The 18,972-nt window shown below is 37.0% G+C and overlaps 2 protein-coding genes across 4 annotated transcripts in view; one reads left to right on the plus strand and one right to left on the minus strand.

Moving 5' to 3' along the window:
- The window catches only part of LOC134537583 (delta-aminolevulinic acid dehydratase), a 46,483-nt gene extending 40,847 nt beyond the window's left edge, over positions 1–5,636 (plus strand). For all 3 annotated transcript variants that reach the window (XM_063378175.1, XM_063378184.1, XM_063378190.1), the window contains exons 5-8: positions 42–274; positions 1,720–1,836; positions 4,098–4,197; positions 5,422–5,636. In XM_063378175.1, the coding sequence (XP_063234245.1) occupies positions 42–274; positions 1,720–1,836; positions 4,098–4,197; positions 5,422–5,492 (521 nt within the window). In that variant the 3' untranslated portion in view covers positions 5,493–5,636. The remainder of the gene's footprint in view (positions 1–41; positions 275–1,719; positions 1,837–4,097; positions 4,198–5,421) is intronic.
- An 8,909-nt stretch (positions 5,637–14,545) lies between these two features.
- On the minus strand, positions 14,546–18,787 carry LOC134537603 (fructose-bisphosphate aldolase-like). The gene has a single exon (XM_063378204.1). It carries the CDS (start codon positions 18,581–18,583, stop codon positions 17,489–17,491), a length of 1,095 nt encoding a protein of 364 aa, XP_063234274.1. The 5' UTR covers positions 18,584–18,787; the 3' UTR covers positions 14,546–17,488.
- Positions 18,788–18,972: the final 185 nt, after the last annotated feature.

The raw sequence follows: 18,972 nt of genomic DNA on the forward strand, positions 1-18,972 counted from the left end.
TGTTTGTTTGCTGATGCGCCCATGTGGCCTGTGTTCTGAAGGAGCCCACATAGTCGCTCCCTCCGACATGATGGACGGTCGTATCGGTGCCATCAAGTCAGCGTTACGAGGTTCTGGCTTGGGCAGCAAAGTGTGCGTGCTCTCGTACTCAGCCAAGTTTGCATCCGGCTTCTACGGACCCTTTCGGGATGTCACCAAGTCAGCCCCACAGTTCAGCGACCGCAAGTGCTACCAGTTGCCGCCGGGGAGTCGCGGTCTGGCTGCTCGGGCCACAGTAAGTATATGTTTCAAACAGGCCAATTATTTCATTCCTCTGGCCTTCGCAATATGGGTAACAAATTTTTAATTTCCTAACCTTTGCACAACTTCTTCGGCGTAAGTATATCGAAAATGGTGCATCGTAGAGAAAAAAATGCATAGAATTAAACATGTTGCAAATTTAATTATGAACAATTAATGTCTTTCCTTAATGTTTCGTATTTTGAACCGTTATAATTTTATTGGCAAATCTCCATATGCCTTGCTGTGCTGCTGTTTTTTACTTCTTTCGCTAAAACTCTAACCCCTTCAAGAAGAGCTTAGTTGAAAAATTACATGCTCTGCCTGTAAACTGCATCACTTACGCTCTTTTGACTGCCTCCTGAACTGGGACTTGTCTGAAAGATGAGACAATATTACACTTTTGGAATGTGTGGATTTGGAGAGTGAGAGTGCTAATGGAGTTTTTTTGCAGAGCCTCTCCCAGTTCCTTTCTCTCTGCTTCCCTTTGTCACCCCTCCCTCTCTTCATTCTCATGCCTTGGCAACATTTTGTATTATTGGATATCATGAACTAAACATTAGTTCAAATGATATACCGACTTAAATTAAAAACATAGTAGTGAGGACACTGGTTTGGCTGGTTTCACTGTAGTCTGCCCACATTTGGCTTCTTCTTTAGTTGAAAAGTTTGCTAGCTTGGATTGTTGGTCAAAATTCTGTAATGAATTTTCTCTGTAATTGATCATTCTTGTGGAAAAAATGTGAATACTGAAGTGCTGGAATAATTTCGGGGGATGAGAGAGTCTGCTGATGGTAAATATTTTTGTTCTCTCGTGTTTCTTATTTTAACTTTTACTTCTGAAGATTTTCACTGGTGATTATAATAAACAGAAACAGGACTTGACTTGACTAGACTTGACTCAACTCTAAGGTGTTATTACTGAACAAGGCTCGACTTGACCCAAAAATTTGTACTCTTCCATCTCTTGAATATTTAATCAGAACATCCTGCATATGACACACTGAAAATGCAAAACAAGGCCATCATGACCTGGAACTTACATAATCAGCGTATGTACTACCTTACTTTAAAAAATTGTTATAAGAAAACTCTGCAAAATTGAGGAGGGCAGTGGCCCCACAATTTCACATTGTGGTCATTTTAGATGAGTTTTGTTGATCAACATCATCTTATAAATCAGTGCTCAAATAAAAGAAAGTAAATATTGACTCATTAACTTCATTTTTGGTGGACTGTTTAAACCCATTGTAAGGGCTACCAAACCAGACTTAATTGGTACTTGATACCTTTTTCATAGTTTTAATTGATTTTTCCTTCCTTCCTTTATCTATTTTGATTGTTTTTTTCAGTCTACAACCTGAAAGTAAGCTATTAATAGTTTGTATTGGTGGTTTGTATATTCAGTGTCATATTGGACTGTACAGTATATGGTTTCAGAAGCGTGACGTTGAGGAAGGTTGTGACATGCTGATGGTGAAGCCAGGACTTGCGTACCTGGATATTGTGAAGCAGACCAAGGATGCTTATCCAGAGTATCCACTTTTTGTTTATCAGGTAACTCCTTGTAAACGGACTCAACTGCTCTTACGTAGCTGATGCTGTTACAGAAAATAACTGTGGTGTAAAAAATTGCTGAGCTAGTCTTGGAAGGTATTTGTGTGCTCACAAAGTGTCATTAATCAGCAATTTTAAGGGGGTTGCCTGGCTGGATGCAAGATTGCTAAAACCACTGGTTTTCCAAGAGCAACATCGTCTCGCGCATCACACGTCTCTTGCCTCTACCTGTTAGGCATACATCTGGTGTGCAGTCTTTGTTGGCCTACGAAACTTTAAGTGATGACCTTATAATTTTATGTTGTAATATTAATCCGTATAGTACCACTTACAATAGTAGGTTTAGAATTTTTAATACCTTAAAAAAGCCTGTAAATACTTTTTTTAGCCTCCTTCACTGTCTAAAAAATGCATGTTTAACACAAACCCATGAAATGAACCTTGTATCATCAAGTGCAATGGCACTTAAGTGCTTTTCGTAATCAGATACTTTCAAGACATCTTAAGTGGTTTATTAAATGTGTGATAACACCTGGATCTCTGCATGCTGTTTGGCGGCCTAGCCAGGCACCCCCTTACCTTTAATTAACTGTGTGTTGGAGGAAAGACCTTTTGTGTACATGTTTTTCAAATGTTAAAGGTTATTTGGCTAGCAGTGTTTTTAAATTGGATACTATATTTTATACTATGACCATAGAAAAATTGGAGAAGAAAAGGAAAAGTCAGGAACTTTTATTGAAGGAAAACTTCATTTAATTTTGTAATAAAAATAAAAATAAAAAAAGTGAAACCTTTCAGTTTTTCTCTCTATCTATCTTTACACACACACAGACACACACACACACATATGTACATGATGTGACTCAAATTTATTCACTTTTAATAAAAATTTAACTCTTTTCTTTAGTAGCTGTTTCATGTTGGCTTTTGTGGTATCAATACCGTCTGCTTCAGTGAAAGATTAACTATGGTTTTTCCATATAGATTTGTTAGTGTCTCTTATTTAGCCTGCTTTCAAGATTATTCGAGCACCAAGACGGTGCCAAACTGTTTCAGAGCGCACTATGGTCTTGGAGGTTCTATCATCTTAAGCCTCTTTGTACGTTATGTAAAATACTATCAAACAAACAAAAATTTATGAATGGACGAAATCACCCACACCAGACAATCTCTGGCAACAAAGTAAATCATTTTGGATTTTTTTTTTATTATTAAAAAGGTAGTGGTTTTTCTTTAATTAATTCTTCATTACAATTGCTACCCTGAAATTTGGTTGTTGCTTGTGGCATACATCTACATAGTAATAATATTTCCTCCAAGCCAAGTGGGTCTGCAGTAGCTGTGATCATGCAAGGCAAGGTTTGATAGTTGTCACCTGTCTTGGCATGATTTGCATTAATTTATTTACGTGTACTGAGTCAGTATCCAAGTTACTTGGAGCCTTCTAGTATATTTATAAACACCAAATTATCATAAGTTAATGCATTAATGACTTAGAGAATGAAACCTTATCTTCACCAGAACGGAGTGAGCTTGTGTATTTTAGCATTAGGTACAGGTTACCATTATGAGAACACTTTACGCATATGAATATTTGTTCTTATTAAACAGAGAACATTTTATAATATATGGACCAGGAAATATGTGTAACTGGGAACTTGAAGAGAGAATTTTTCTGGGGACAAACAAAGTGTGTACTGGACATGAAATCAAGAAAAATGTCAAACATTTTCAGTGTGCTTTAAGATAGCTAAAATGTGCATTGCTTGTTGTCTTGTTGGTCTTGCATTTCTGCTTGATTTGTGATCACTTTAAGATAGCTTAAGATTAGCTTTTTAGGTTTATCTGATGGATTAATAAGAAGGCATTAAAATAGTTTTTTGGGGCCAAAAAAAAAAAAACAATTTCACCAAAGGGCTCACATTTGAAACAATCCAGTGACCAATATTAGTCCGGTCATCCTGCATTCAGTTTTCCCTTGGTTTCCTCTAATGATGGGTTCTGGGATGATTCCTGTAAAGAAAATTGCTGATTTCTTCCCCAATATCCACGACTTTTGTGGTGAATTACAATCTCTAATGACCTAACTGTCGATTAGACACTAAGCCCAAATAAAATGAAATAAAACTGAAAGGTTGATGTGTGATGAAGGAGACGACATGAAAAGGTTGGATGGAGTGAGTAATAGTTGTTCTGTGTGCAGTCTCCAGTAGTTCCCCCGAGTGTGGTGGCAGGTGTGCAGCGTGTGTGGTGTGTGGTAGGTGTCCGGGGAGTATGCGATGCTGCACCACGCGGCACAAGCAGGGGCTCTGGACCTAGGTGCGGTACTGGACGAGGTGCTGCTGTCCATGAGGAGGGCAGGTGAGTCTCCAGGCCCTGCAACTGCATGATCACTGTACAGATATTCCACCACAGAGGTGTCGTACATCAGTTTATTTAAGTATTGTCCATAGAATAGCAGTATTGTAATGCTGTTATTGCAACAGTATTGGTTTTAATCAACTTTGTTTTATTCTATGCAAAATTCTATGTAAAATTATTTTTATATAAAATGTTACTAGTTATTATTTGGAAAAAACTGATTGTGGAATGACAGCGTGGAGTTTTTTTTTTAAAATGTTTCTAATGTGGTTTGGATGTTCAAAGTAAATGTACATATAAGCAGGAATCAGAAGCTGAATCATATCTCACTTGACTTCGTAACCACTTATGATATCATAAGTGTGGTTTATATTGGCAAGTTTTAATGTTAAGATTCAGGAAATAATACCATATTTACCCGCAGAAGGGTCACCCCTGCATATAGGTCGCACCTGCAATTTGGTTCATAAAAATCCAACTTTTTTGTCGCAAGGGTTACCCTCGAATATGTATAGCACCATGTATCCGGCTTAGTTCCGTGGATACAGCTAAAGTCTTTGTTCCGTGTCTCAGCTTATTGGTGCGTAGGAAATACATCACTGGTGTTAACCCTCCGGTCCTCTTTTTATCTGCTTTCTCTACTACTTTATTACTGTAGGAGGGAGTGAAGTGGCATTCTTGGGCTCATTTTTCTCCCCCTACTGCTTTACGACCCCTTCTGGCTATGGAATTTTTTTTAAGTCCTCTACCAAAATGGGAAATAAACAGCAGCAAGCTATCCTTTCATGTTAGTTTATTTTATAAAAACTTGCGTGCATGTTGCTGTCAGCAAGAAATTCATGCGGAAGCTTGAGGAATGTAAATAGCCATGCTTTGAAGTGCGGCTTTCAAAGCACCAATGTTGGCTGCAGTTTTTGTAATGAAATGTTGCATTTTAAAGCTAAGCATTTGACCGGGTCCATCTTTATTTTTATATGTTCAGGATGTAAACAACTTTTTTGTTAAAAGGTTCCCTGAACTGCTTAACAAACATCCTCAGAGCATTGTAGTAATTAGTGGCCAAAAAAATTCAAACATTTCTTTTATAGCTTCTAAGTATTAATAATCTAGTTACTGTGTGTGTGCATGTGTGTGTGTCAGCCATTGAACATGTGTTTCTCTCCACTTTGTTACTTTAAATTATAACATAAAGCCTTAGTTATGACACGTGCTGCTTGTGTACAGGAGCGGACTGCATAATCACGTACTTCACTCCTCTGATCCTGGACAGACTGCATCCCCGATCCAAGTACTGACTCGTCTCTGGGAAGCAACAGCAGCATTTCTTAGGTGTTAGTTCTCGGTCTACAGTACTTAAGTGTTCTATGTGTTTCCTGTTCGTCAACTGGAGGATACATTTTGTACATTTATAAAATAAATATTTCTTGTTTTAACTATTACATATTTCCTATGCATTACAAAACTTTTCCACTGGTTCGGCCCACATTTTGGGTAGTCATGTTCTAGGATTCTTTAGAAAATATTGGCTGCATGACATTTGTCATTTGTTCTATTTATTTTACCTACAACACTAATGATTTGGCCATCTGTAAACATTTTAACTGTTTCACCCCAGAGAAGATCACCTTTATAAAAAAAAATCATATTAGTGCCTATGTTGGAACAAGTGATGTGCATAATTAATGTTGTTGACTTTTACATTGTTTCCATTGATGCTCCAGTTATAGGAATCACAAGAAAATGTTTTTATTCTAACAGTGTGCTGCAACTATGTAGTTAAAATTCATTTTTCTTTTAAACATTTTGTCGATTCAATAAAATACATGAAAATATTTCTAAACAAATTTTAAAAAACTCATACTTTTTTTTTAAGTGGCTGCAGATTTTAACTGCTCATCTTTTATCTTAATATAACTTGAATTATTTTGTTATAACTTTTCATTTTGGTCAAATCTACTCACCATTTCAGTTGGTCGAACCGCTGGATACAAACATTCAAACACGTCATACCATTAACATAACAAAAGAGTTCCTTTATTTTTTAATGTAGTTAAGTGTAGTGTAGTTATTACTGTCACACTCACTCGTGAAAATAAGGGGAAATAAAATAAAAACAATACTTAATAGTTAGGGGTAGTCAAATTTCGTTAATGACGAAATCGCGAAATTTTAAAAAAATCACTTGCACATGATGTGTAAAACAAATAACCTTACTTGGTAGTGATAAGACGTTAATATACTGCATTTCGTTTTAACAAAATTTACTGTGATGCGCGAAATCCGTAGTTTTTCACGAAATATGACGAAATCGCGATATTCGCGCGAAATTAACCTTTTTTATCGCGAAAAATCACGTTGAATCATTCTGGAATTTCCACAAAACGTTTATTATTCCAAGAGGTTATATGTGAGATGCCATCTTTGCTTTTGTTTTTCTCTAGCACCCATAGAGTAGAGCGTGGCAATAAACATTATCACTTTAGCTACTGGTGGACAAATCACAGATGGCGTTGGTAGTTATGAGTGTCGAAATGTTCTATGATTTTGTTTTCACGAGTGCGTGTCTGTCGAGTTTAAGTTCTTTATTTCCGAGTGGATGCAATATGTCTCTCTTCCGCATCTATGATCGTTTTCCGTTGAAAGTAGAGGTGTAAAAGTAACGAAAAAATGTGTACCCGTATGTATTCGTTACTATAACAATTAGTACTCGTTACTTTCGTATCGTTACTCGTTACTTCTGATACCGCATGTCATGGCACATGCTATCTTATGTAACAGCATCGAATCGAGTCGTATTTCGTACGCGTACAGTATGACGTCGCGTAAATAAAAATAAATCGAATATAAACAATTAAAAATATTTGATAATGAACAGCTTTTGTTAACCAAGAAACAATTAACTCTCATTAGAGCGGCTTTATTATAATATATCTTTTAAGATAAGAACATAAAACGTGAAAATACGCGATTATAAAAAACAAAAACATACATATTTATAATTTGTAAAAAATACTTTCTTACGTTGTTTCTGTTCGAATCTAAAACTTTGTCTACACACACAATACCTTTAACAAACAGTAAAAAACTTGGACGACGAGTTTCCAAATTATACTTTTATTAATAAACAAACATCGTTCTTTGTAACGAATAAGCGCGCGCATGCGTGAAACATACGAAAGATGCGAGTAACGAAATGCATTCGTGTGTAACGTTTCGTTACTCGTTACTAGATGCCGCACCCGTTACTCAGTAACGAATACATACGGTTTGCTACAGCTCTAGTTGAAAGTTTTTGTGTCATTTTGGTCATATTACCGTGGTCACTGGATAAACGTATAAAATGCCGAAAGTTGTGTTTTCGAAAGAGCTGAAGGATTTTACGTAATCAGTAAAGAAAAAGGCATCATGATGTGCAAGTTCTGTAATGTGCAAGTCGATTGGAAAATAAAATACACGTGTGAAAACACTGTAAATTTGGAGCATCGCACAAGGTGAACAAAGCATCGGGTTCTGGAACTAAGCGTCAAGTTACTCTAGAACCATATATTTCACGAATGAAAATTATTACATCCAGACGTACGCCTACTCAGTCTCCGTCGTCTCACACGTTCCTACGAGACGTAGAAGGCCATAAAACGGCAAAAATGACATTATTTTGCCGACCGCAAATGCGTCTGGTGACGCAATCGTCGATAGGCCTTAACTCAATCTTTGTTCCTTTCTCTGAATCGGCCAAACGCAGTCCAGAAAAATAGCGTCACTTCCATATTAGCCAATCAAATCATAACTTTCAAAATGTTAATTGTTGTATTTGGGCGTCCTAGCCGAGGCGACTATTTATTTTCGTAGTTGTCACGGCAATGCACGAAAATAAATGCCGGCCAAGAGTGCCAACATATACATGAACAAATACCGCACACGCAGTTGAGGCGGTGAAAAAGTAAACAAAAAAAAAACAATACTCTGTACTGTTGAATAAGTACAGTGTTTTGGTGGGGACTAGTTTGCAGGAAACATATAATAGCTGATTTTCAGAGATAGGTAGTCAAAATGGACTTGAGCCACTAACGTTTATGATCAGTTTCCGATTTTTTTGTATGTAATCTTGAGAATTTTAATTACAAATGCAGCGTGCTAAATTTTAGATGTGAATGTATTTCAAAACATTGTTTTTGATAAATTTCGACCAAATAAAACAATTATTCCATCAAACATATACATGTGTATAAAATTATAATGACGAAATAGTTATTTTTTCTAACTAAACAATTTTTTTTTCACCGAAATTTGGCACCGAAATAACTCTTTTTATTCACCAAAATGGGCCTTTTTTATTTACCATTTTTCATTGGCCCTATTAATAGTTAATACCCTTAAATTCAAAATAGTGTGTTTTACTTATCCCAATATTACGGATGTAACTATTTCCCTGATTTCAAAGCTATTAACTATGCTACTCATAAAGAATGCTTTTCTCATGTACATATATTAGTGCTGTTATGGATTTGAGATAGTATATACAATAGTCATTAACTGAAATAAAACTAATTATATTTTAAAACTTGGTTATGTATTTCAATACTGCAAATTAATTACGTGAAATTTTTATGTATTCAAACATCAGCTAGGGATAAAGTAAGTCTACTCAGTGATTGCAATAAAATGTTAGATTACTCTGTGAACAGTTATTACTTACATGCAGGACAACCCATTGAGAAGTTAATGTAAAATTTGCGTTCATCCTGAGAATAGTTGTCAGCCTCAAATTACAAAAGGTTTACGTGGATAAATATACTACTTGGTGTGACTCAGGGATAGGGTGGACGAAGCTGTGGTATTACACAGGACCCTCGGTGCTGTTCTTTGCGGGATCAGGATGGATGCCAACTCGTGTAGAAAAAAATCAACTATGACTCTGTAGAATGAATGACGACTGTATCAATGCTCTCCTGTGTCAGGTTGGGCTGCACATTGCTATAAAGGGTCAGCCTCACCCATGACAACAGATGTAAAAACTGCTCTGCTTGGACTGAAGTCCTGAAACACACGATGGCGGACATCGACCAACGTGGATGTGCTATGGAAGCGACTACGACTACCAAAGTCTGTGTGAAGAAAACAAACTTCCTCAACTTGTACTGCTAACAAAGCTACGTAAACTTGCGGTCGCTGTGCAGTTTCATGTCCTCAGTGTGGGATCCCTGGATCAGCGGGATCAGCCCTCACACTGGAGACGTCTTGAACGTGCAGAACCCAAGCTCAGAACCTTCCATTCTCCCTTTCTCACCTCATGCTATTTTCTTTCTTCCGCTGGACAACAAGCAAATACGCTAGAAGGAACGATGGAATAACCTTGACTTCTCCTTGGCGAGCAGATAAAATACTGGAAGACTGTGTTTTAATGTGCACTGATGCAAAACATAGCAGGAAACAGAATATCAAATCTTTAGTAGGATATACAGCAAAGACTGAATTTATCCCATAATTAAAACCATATGAACTGCTATGAATTAACCTTAGGTCATCCACTCATGAACAAACTCAATACTTAAACACATGAAAAAGTTAGTTAAACATGTAATATATCCTAATGTTTACAATGTTGTAGTTTTAATATATATATATTTTTATTTTTTAAAATATTATAACTTAAATTTTAAAGGAAAAATTTTAACTTATGCAATGTTTTAACAAGTTAACAAATGAAGATTTTACCTAATAAGTACAGTAAAACTCTTTTATAACATTTTACGATGGACTAGATGATAACATTAACAGGAAAAGCTTCTTAAAAGGAAAATAGTACAGATCAGTTGCTACATAAAAAAAATCACTAGTGCATTCCCAAAAAGTTCATGTTATTTGATATCACTTATTCTGAAGCATTAGTCTTCATAAAATAGCTAGGCTAATTTCCTTAATGTGTACCAAAATGTGTAGGGAAACATTTGGTCCTTTACACCTAATAGCCGCAACTGAACTTGTCATAACTGATGTTTGTACTACAGCCGATAGCGTAGTCAGACCTGAGCTTGCATCTTTTCCCCTAGTACAGTTAAATGTATGCCACGGTACATGTTTACCAAGTTGAAGCAGACTTTGTAGCATCATGCGTTAATTTTTTTTTGCCTGTAGCGATTTTGTGCTAACTGAAATTTACAGAAGTGCTATTCAAGACTGGGGCAGTAAAATTAACCTCACACTAAATGAATTCGTGCAATTTGAAGATATGCTAAGTGGGGGATTGGTATAATTAGTTTATGCACTATTTGTTCAGCTTTCTCTTTTAAAATTGGGTCATTTGTGGGGATTTTATTGCCAAAAATATTTATTGTTTAAAATAAACCTCGCATGTAACTTTTAAATGTTTGTAATGGGCTTAAGTAATCATTCAAAATAATGAACTACCTCCTAAGTTACAATGAAAACACGTATAGAGGTCCTGGTGCAACCTGTACAGTATTTGCCTCTTCAATTTTATATTTGGATAGTAGACATCTGTAGGATGTATCATTGCACATTTTGATATATAAAAAAAAACCAGGACTGAATTTTCCTTAGTTGCGTGGAATCACATATGCTGTTGTCCCAGATTCTCTGTACAATGACGTACCCGGGCAACTGAATAGATCCAGCAGCTAGAACTAACTTTTGCACAGTTAGTATTCTTGGAACTGGTTTTAACTTCTGCAGTTATATTTTTGCAGCATTCTTTAATTTTGCTTCAAGAGTATTACAAAATTTATAAATATTTTCAGTAAAATTCTTTGTCGTTAATACATGTATCTAAATATACCGGGTAGTAAGTATTTTATTTATGGATTAACATTTGCCGTGATGGGACGGAAAAAAAAAACATCAGGTGGTAATGGCTACCGATCGCAGCAGTGAAGCGCCATAAACATCTGTCATAGACGACCAAAATCAATGCCATGTAGAAAAGATTATAAACAAAATATTTTGGAAATTTCTGTGGAAGCACATGCTACACATTCTCACCTTTCAAATAAACATTTTATTGCAGTAACACCATCAATCAAAATCTACATTTTTTTTCCCCCTCCCTCTCTCTCTATAACTCTCCCCCCCCCCACCCTAACAAGGTTTGATATAAGCTGTTAAAATATGATACAAAATATGAAAATTATTCTAAAGGTTTAGACAAACTACACCAATGGCAAACCTGACTCTCTCAACTTTGCTTTGCATATGCCTCTTTAAAAAAATAAATACCTTTCACTGCGGTTAGTTGCGGAAATTACCGTAGCCTAGTACTTTGCGAACAGTTTGATACTTGTAGTCCTGGATGCTAGTTTGCTGGTTCACTCCTTCCTCGCTGCGCTGAGCCGGTTCTGCAACCACCGGCCTGACAACGCCTTCTCTACTCGGACGGCATCAGTGATCCAGAAAGTCCACCACGTCCACCCGATGCTGACCCCGGACACCCCCACGGTGTTCTTACGAGTAATTCAGGATCACTAAAGTCCCCCTGCTTCACAACCGGACTCCTTCTCTACTCAAGCAAAGACCAGTGATTAATGGAATTTCTGCTAGGGTAGTTCAGTCTCTCTCGCAGCGGTCACCTCTAAAAAAAAAAAAAATACCATTGACAACTTGCTTAAACTGATGATGGCAAATATAAGTCCACGTTACAGTATACCCATACTCTTCAAGTCGTGTAGTAATAAAATTACGAAGTCCAATCTGTGTATCTTTCGCAACTGCTCATGCTCTATGTTCTTCACTGTCGCCTCTGTAAGTTTTGCACCACCAGCATACTATACGCTTATTACTCAACACCAGCCCTGTAATCTCAATTACCATTCAGGGACAAACCGTGTGCTGTACTTCGTAGTAACACAAGTTGTCACTATTACAGCTGGATGACAGGCTAAGTCCAAACGAGTGCATAAATATGAAATGCTGGTCTCACCAGGTTCTGGTGCGGACTCACTAGGCTGCGACAGCGAGTGATGTTTTGACGGTGTAAACGGACAACAGAGCGATCTTCGTCATCGATGACGTATTCATGTCTTGTAGGCTGCTGTCTGGTGGGCTTGGCCCAGAACAGGCCTATTTATACCCAGGTGACAACCGACCAGACTAGAGGAGAACCATCCTGATGGATCAAGCTTCCAACGGAAAAACATGGCGGACTTTCGCCACTTCCGGCCACGTCTCTGTGACTCCGACTATGACTTCGACTATGGTCGAGCAGCTCCAACAGACCCCTTACCTCAAGCCCATGCGCGCGCTACATCAGTCATGCAGGTAGTATCCTACTCGACAGGAGTGTGATAGCTCCCTGAGGCATGGGCATATGAGTAATCGTTACAAGTTCTCTGTTTTATTATTACAATGCCTTGCTTCTCTTGCTTCTTGAACGCCATACTGCACTGACGCGTAAACATAATTATGTCAGCTGGTGATGTGTCGTCTTGCTGTTCTGTGTAGCGTAGATAGTGTGTTCTCGAAAGTGCTCAAACCCACAGTGTGACTGATTCTACTCTCTAGACCTCCCTCGGTTGATGTTTCATCTTCATTGTCTTGCTGGTTCTTTTGTGACACTAAATTGGCGATAGCTGAAGGTAGGGACTGACTCACATGGTCAAGTAGCTCGTACAGTTAGGTGCCAATTAAATTGTAAATTAAATTTCCACTGGTTTTGTCACCTCAGGGTCTAACATTAAAATCTTGAGTTTTTAAATTTATTTCCATCTTTAATGTAAGGATAGTTAAAAATATAGATACTGCTTTGGAAATATATGAATTTGATCACCTCTTTTTTTTTTAAGCGATATAGTACTCGCAGGCTCTGAGTGCTACCAAGCTCCGCCAGTTGGGATAGCCGGAAAAGAAAACTCACGTCGAGATGTTATCTTTACATATTTTTCCCCAAATAATTTTAGAAGAAAAGAAGTTAAGTGTTTTTAATTTATTTTAGGGGGTTGGTAGGAGGGCACTGATTTAACTAGAACAGTATACTTAAAAAGAATGTTTCTTGAAAGTCAAATATTCCCTCACCCATGTGGTCTTGGATGGGAAAATAAAACCAATTCTATCTTCTTTCCTTGCATTAGTTTTCTCTTTGCTCATGAAATCCTACTAAATTAATCTTTCTTGGTGTTTGTTCACTCTTGTCATTGCATCATTAGAACAAATTAAGACAAAGATAATTTAATCTTATTGAGGTGGTGGTATATTTATTGTAATTTCAGTATCTGTTATGAACCTCACCCACAAACTTCCAGGGACGGATGGATGCAGTTTTTTAGGGAACTGACTTCTAATTGGTTTATCAAACTCTCTCCCAACAACCTCCAAACTATGAAAGTCATGTCGCAATAACATTTTTCACTAATAGAACATGGCCTTTCAACAACAGGTGAGAATAGGACAGCAACACCATCCTTGGAATCAATGTTGAAGTTTGGCACAAGTTCCTAGCTGTATAATGTAAAATGCAGTATTACATAGGTTTCTCCCACATGGACTTTTTGAATGAATAAATTAGAGCTTAACATTCCAACATTGAGTTCATGAGGGGAGCATTGACGAAATGATTTGGGTTGGGAATATTTTTGAAGTGAAACTTTTTTAAGGCTGGCTAAGTAAGTTGAGATCAGCGTATCAAAAACCGAAAAATGCAGTGCTCAGGAGTGAGATGCTAGTCATGTTTGTTAGAATTATGAACCTCCCACGTATGTGCATCATATTGTAGCTTGCAGAAAAAACAGATGGTGGTAGCCACGCTCGATGGTATGTTGACATTATAGCACAATTGCATTCTTGTGTACTTGCATTTCACACGTGTGCAATCACATACTTCTGCATTTGGATATTCACACATTCTTATATACTTGCATACCTATAAACCTGCTTGTATGTTTAACTGTAAACGTGTCCAAATTTCCTGCCCCTCTATCTGAAAAGTTTCACTTCAAACATGCATGGCAGCCATGCACCCATTTTTTTTTCCATGCCAGTTTGCACGATTTAAGTTATAAAACTAAAAACAGAAGTAATTGTGCATTGGTTTAATAATTTTAATTTATACACTGTCTAAATCTTTAACTTAGCAGCACTAAGTTGCCTATGGTAGTTTTGTAAATGACTTACATGTTGCATCATTGCACATTAGCCATTTCATCACTCTCTCAAAAATAAAATTGTGTTGCCTTTACTTAATTTAATTCACATAACCAAATACACATAGCCTATGGAGTAATCATTAAACATACTTCAACAAAAATAAGTCCATTGAAAAGTTACATTTCTTAATGTATATGCTATACAGTATGATATCTATTAAATAAAATTAAGGCAAATTGAAAATAATACACCAAAATATTGTCCTGCAGTTTATTTCTAGATAACTTGAATTACAATTCACTTTATAAAGGCTGCAAATCATTACAGAGAGTTCACACAATCTTCACAAATTAAGATATCAAAGATATTAAAAAAATTACATTTTTTTCATTTTTCATTGACATTATAATAGCACACAAAAATAAATAAAAATATCTTAGAAATTTAAATATTTTATCTGCAAACACTTTCCAAATTCATGATTTTCTGCAACAAAATAATTAAACAAGCATATATTTACATAAAATTATCAATGATGAAGTTTTGCTAACAAATACAGAAGAAAATTCTTACAAAATAAATATTAATTTCTAGTGTGATGTACGTAAGGTGATTCACAAATCCGCACATCTGTCAAGGGTAATATTTATACTGGATACTCCATGAGCGGTGCTGCAAGACTAAACTACTTCCAATGAGCGCCCAATTACACCTAATATACACTGGACAGTAATAATTAGCGGCTAGACTTGATGCTGCTCACACAGCGGTCTAGGATCATGCAACGGTCAAGAGACGGCAATCTTAACAACTCCGGGGGAGCAGTCCAATAGCCTGGCAGATAAACACAACACAATAGGAAACTGGGCTGGGACTTTATAATAGCTATTCACAATTATTATTTGTTAATCTCTGTTACATTTCTTTCACAGAATCCTTATAGTTTACTGCTTGCCTACTCACAACTATTTTTTCAACAGTAATTCTAGCAAAGAACCACCAATTTTTTAGGACATTAAAATATCAATACTTTCAAATAAGAATAATGCCACAGCAAATATTTTAAATAAACTGGAAAGTTAATTATTTGACTTGGTAAATATGTATTGTACGGATTAGCGCCAAAAAAAATCGTACAAATATGAAATAACTTTCATTATATGCTATCTTACGTCCTCTCTTCAGAACCGCCTGCGGAGATAAAAAATTCCAATTACTTTAGGAGATATCGAATTTTTTAATCTTCATTTTTTGGCGATTTTTTTTAAAAAAAAATTTAAAAATCCGAAAATACCTTTATTGTGCTCTTAAACTTCCTCTTTTCATTAAACCCGGCTGAGATAAGAAATTCCAAATACTTTTGGAGATATCGAATTTTTTAATTTTCATCCTGTGAACTCGTGCGGCGATAACGGTTGCTTGTTTACAAGTATCATTTTTTTTTTTTTGCGATGTTCCCAAACGGAGAAACCTAAGATGCACATAAAGTTCTGCCATTCCCGATTACACCCGAACAATTCACCTTCGGCCAACCTCGGGTTTATTTATTAATATTTCTGTGTTTATTTTAATGTAGCTATACTAACCTAACTAACCATCCAAATGGTTTTAAAGTGTTTTAATGTAGCTAACCTATCCGACCACTTTTAATATTTCAATTCATTTTTCCTGCGCAAAAATAAATAAATCCCGAGGTTGGCCGAAGGTGAATATTCGGGTGTAATCGGGAATGGCAGAACTTTATGTGGATCTTAGGACTCTCACGTGAACGAATACATCATGTAAAAAGAAACTTACGTGAGTTTATTCTGTTCATCCTTTTTCCCGGTTTGTTAGGTCAGGTCAGCTACATTATAAATACTTTAAAACTAAACAACCAATAAAATTAATTTTATTATTTTTAATGTCTGTTCAGTTTCAAAGTATTTATAATGTAGCTGACCTGACCTAATCTACCTTTGTCCCATTTTGTTAGGTCAGGTCAGTTACATTATAAATACTTAAAACTATACAACATGTAAAATAAATTGATATAATTTTTAATTTTGGTTTATTTTGAAGTATTTATAATGTAACTAACCTTACCTAATGGAAAATTTCTGTTATTTAGACATTCACGCGCACACGGCAAAATATAAAATGGCGACGGTCAAATTAATACACACGTCTGGTATAGCAAAATAAGAACGGCCATATCTCCAAAAGTATTTGGAATTTTTTATCTCCGCAGGCGGTTCTGAAAAGAGGACTTAAGATAGCATATAATGAAAGTTATTTCATATTTGTAAGATTTTTTTTGGCGCTAATCCGTACAATACATATTTACCTTTGACTTAAAATGGACCACTTCTTTAAATATCTTTTAACCAACCATTAGAATAAAACATGATTAGAGTCAAACTGCTACTGAGTAAAAGTTATCAAATAGTGTGAGAAGGTCTAAAGAAACATTTATCCCAGTCTAAGATAAATCAAAATAAACAATTGTTATAAATGGAGTAGAAGTTCCATATCACACATCCAAGTTGATCCTGATGGCATGATTCTGTACGCGTTGATCCTGTGGCACATGATGCTTAAGGTTTTAATTTAGTATGTCGAAAGAGCATGGACATCAATTTTGACATACCAATGTATTATGATCGTAAGTTGAATATTAATGAAAAAATGTCCACAAAAACTGACAATATATGTTTGTATTGTGGCATTTGTTTGGCCAGGATCTTTCGACATACTAAATTAAAACAGCAAGCATCATGTGCCACAGGATCAATAAATACAGGACCATGCCATCAGGATCAAGGGATAAACTTGGAATATGTGAAACGGAACTATTACGAAAATCCAAAGCAATTATTTACTTGCTATCAAAATATTAAAATTATACAATATCTAAATTAAACTAGAATATTTTGCACAATACTGAAGATTTCTAAATTTGCCAATTAAAAGAAACATCAAATCACTGCTAAATCATTCAAACAATTGTCTTGGTGGGATTATGCTACAAGTCATCAATTATGCACTTTATGCTCATGAAATAATTTTTTTTTTTCCTCTATTCAACAAAGGTGTAATATGGCAATCCATATTATAACTAATATACTCTGAAGCCATTATATTCCCAGTTAAAAATGACACACAGAATTGTGATCTCTTAATTGAACAACAGAACTACAACAGGGCTGTAATGCAACACTCAGTAAGCATGATCCTTTATGAACAAGCCTTGATCGGCTGCCTTGCCAGAGACGCTGCCGACCAAGTACTTCCCCAGTGACGCTTCCCCGTTGGCCTTGGCTCTCTTCAGCAGCTCCTCCTGCGCCGCCCCGACATTCTCCTTCTTGCCACCCCACGCCTTCAGTACAGACGCCTGCAAAGCCCGGCCGTAGCTGAAGGTCAGTGGCCATGGCTTTTTGCCTTTAAACTGGTTGATGGCATTCAAGTTGACCGTAGCCTCCTCCTCAGACTGGCCACCCGACAAGAAGGTGATGCCACTCACTGCTGCAGGCACCGTCCTGTTGAGGGCGGTCACCGTGGCTGCCGCAATCTGCTCCGGGGTGTACTTGGTAGGGCACGACTGGCCTGCAGTCACCATGTTGGGCTTCAGGAGAGTTCCCTCCAAGTATACATGGTGGTCGCTGAGCGCTTTGTACACTGCAGCCAAGACGGTCTCGGTCACCTTCTGGGCGCGGTCAAGGTCGTGGTCTCCATCCGGCAGAATCTCTGGCTCCACGATGGGCACGATGCGGTTGGCCTGGCAGATTGAAGCATAACGGGCCAGAACATTGGCGTTCTCCAAGATGGCCTGGTAGGACGGAGTGTTCTTCTTGATCTTCAGCACGCAGCGCCACTTGGCGAAGTGGCAGCCGTCCTTCTTGTACTGGGCACAGCGCTTGTCCAAGTCATCCAGACCCTGGGTGGTCACTTCCTCTTCCGAGCCGAACAGGTCCACTACACCCTTGTCTACCTTGATTCCGGGGATTATGCCCCTGCTATTCAGCAACTCCACGAATGGAGTTCCGTCGTCTGATTTCTGGTACAGCGTCTCGTGGAACAAAATCACGCCAGATATATTGTTCCCGATGACCTTCTCGGTCGAAAACAGCAATTGCCTGTACTGCCTCCTATTATCTTCTGTGTTCTCTACTGCAATGTCGGTAAATCGCTTACCTATGGTAGCAGTAGATTCGTCAGCTGCTAGAATCCCTTTTCCTGGGGCGACTATTGCTTCTGCAATTTTACGCAATTCCTCTTGAAGGGCGGGTGGCGGATAATTAAAATAAGTAGTCATTTTTGTTGGTTGGTTCCTAAGAAGTAAAATTCACTGTTAACACCACTACTTTCAGGCTACTGCCCTTTCTTTCAAAATGAACCCTCCGCGAACCTATAGCAGACGATAAATGTCAGCTTCTAGAGGTCACCTCTGCGTAATTTCAGTTCGACCTTCATATGACCTTGCATAGTACTTGCTGTAAATGATGTCCATAGAGAAAGTGAACCAATCGATTCTGCGAACACTTAGAAATTATATATTTTATTTATTTTACTCATTGCCTTATAAATTTAATTCCCATAAACACTAACCATTATTTTCTCTACTTTACAAAAGCACATAAATATTGAAATATTGACAGAACTTAAAAAAAAGTCAGTAGTAAATAAATAATTTAAACACAACAA

This window comes from Bacillus rossius, chromosome 1 (assembly GCF_032445375.1).
Source record: "Bacillus rossius redtenbacheri isolate Brsri chromosome 1, Brsri_v3, whole genome shotgun sequence".
Lineage (NCBI taxonomy): Eukaryota > Metazoa > Arthropoda > Insecta > Phasmatodea > Bacillidae > Bacillus > Bacillus rossius.

Bases quoted from the DNA above. Each gene is read 5' to 3' on its own strand.
- LOC134537603 (XM_063378204.1), bottom strand. From the start codon at position 18,583: ATGACTACTTATTTTAATTATCCGCCACCCGCCCTTCAAGAGGAATTG.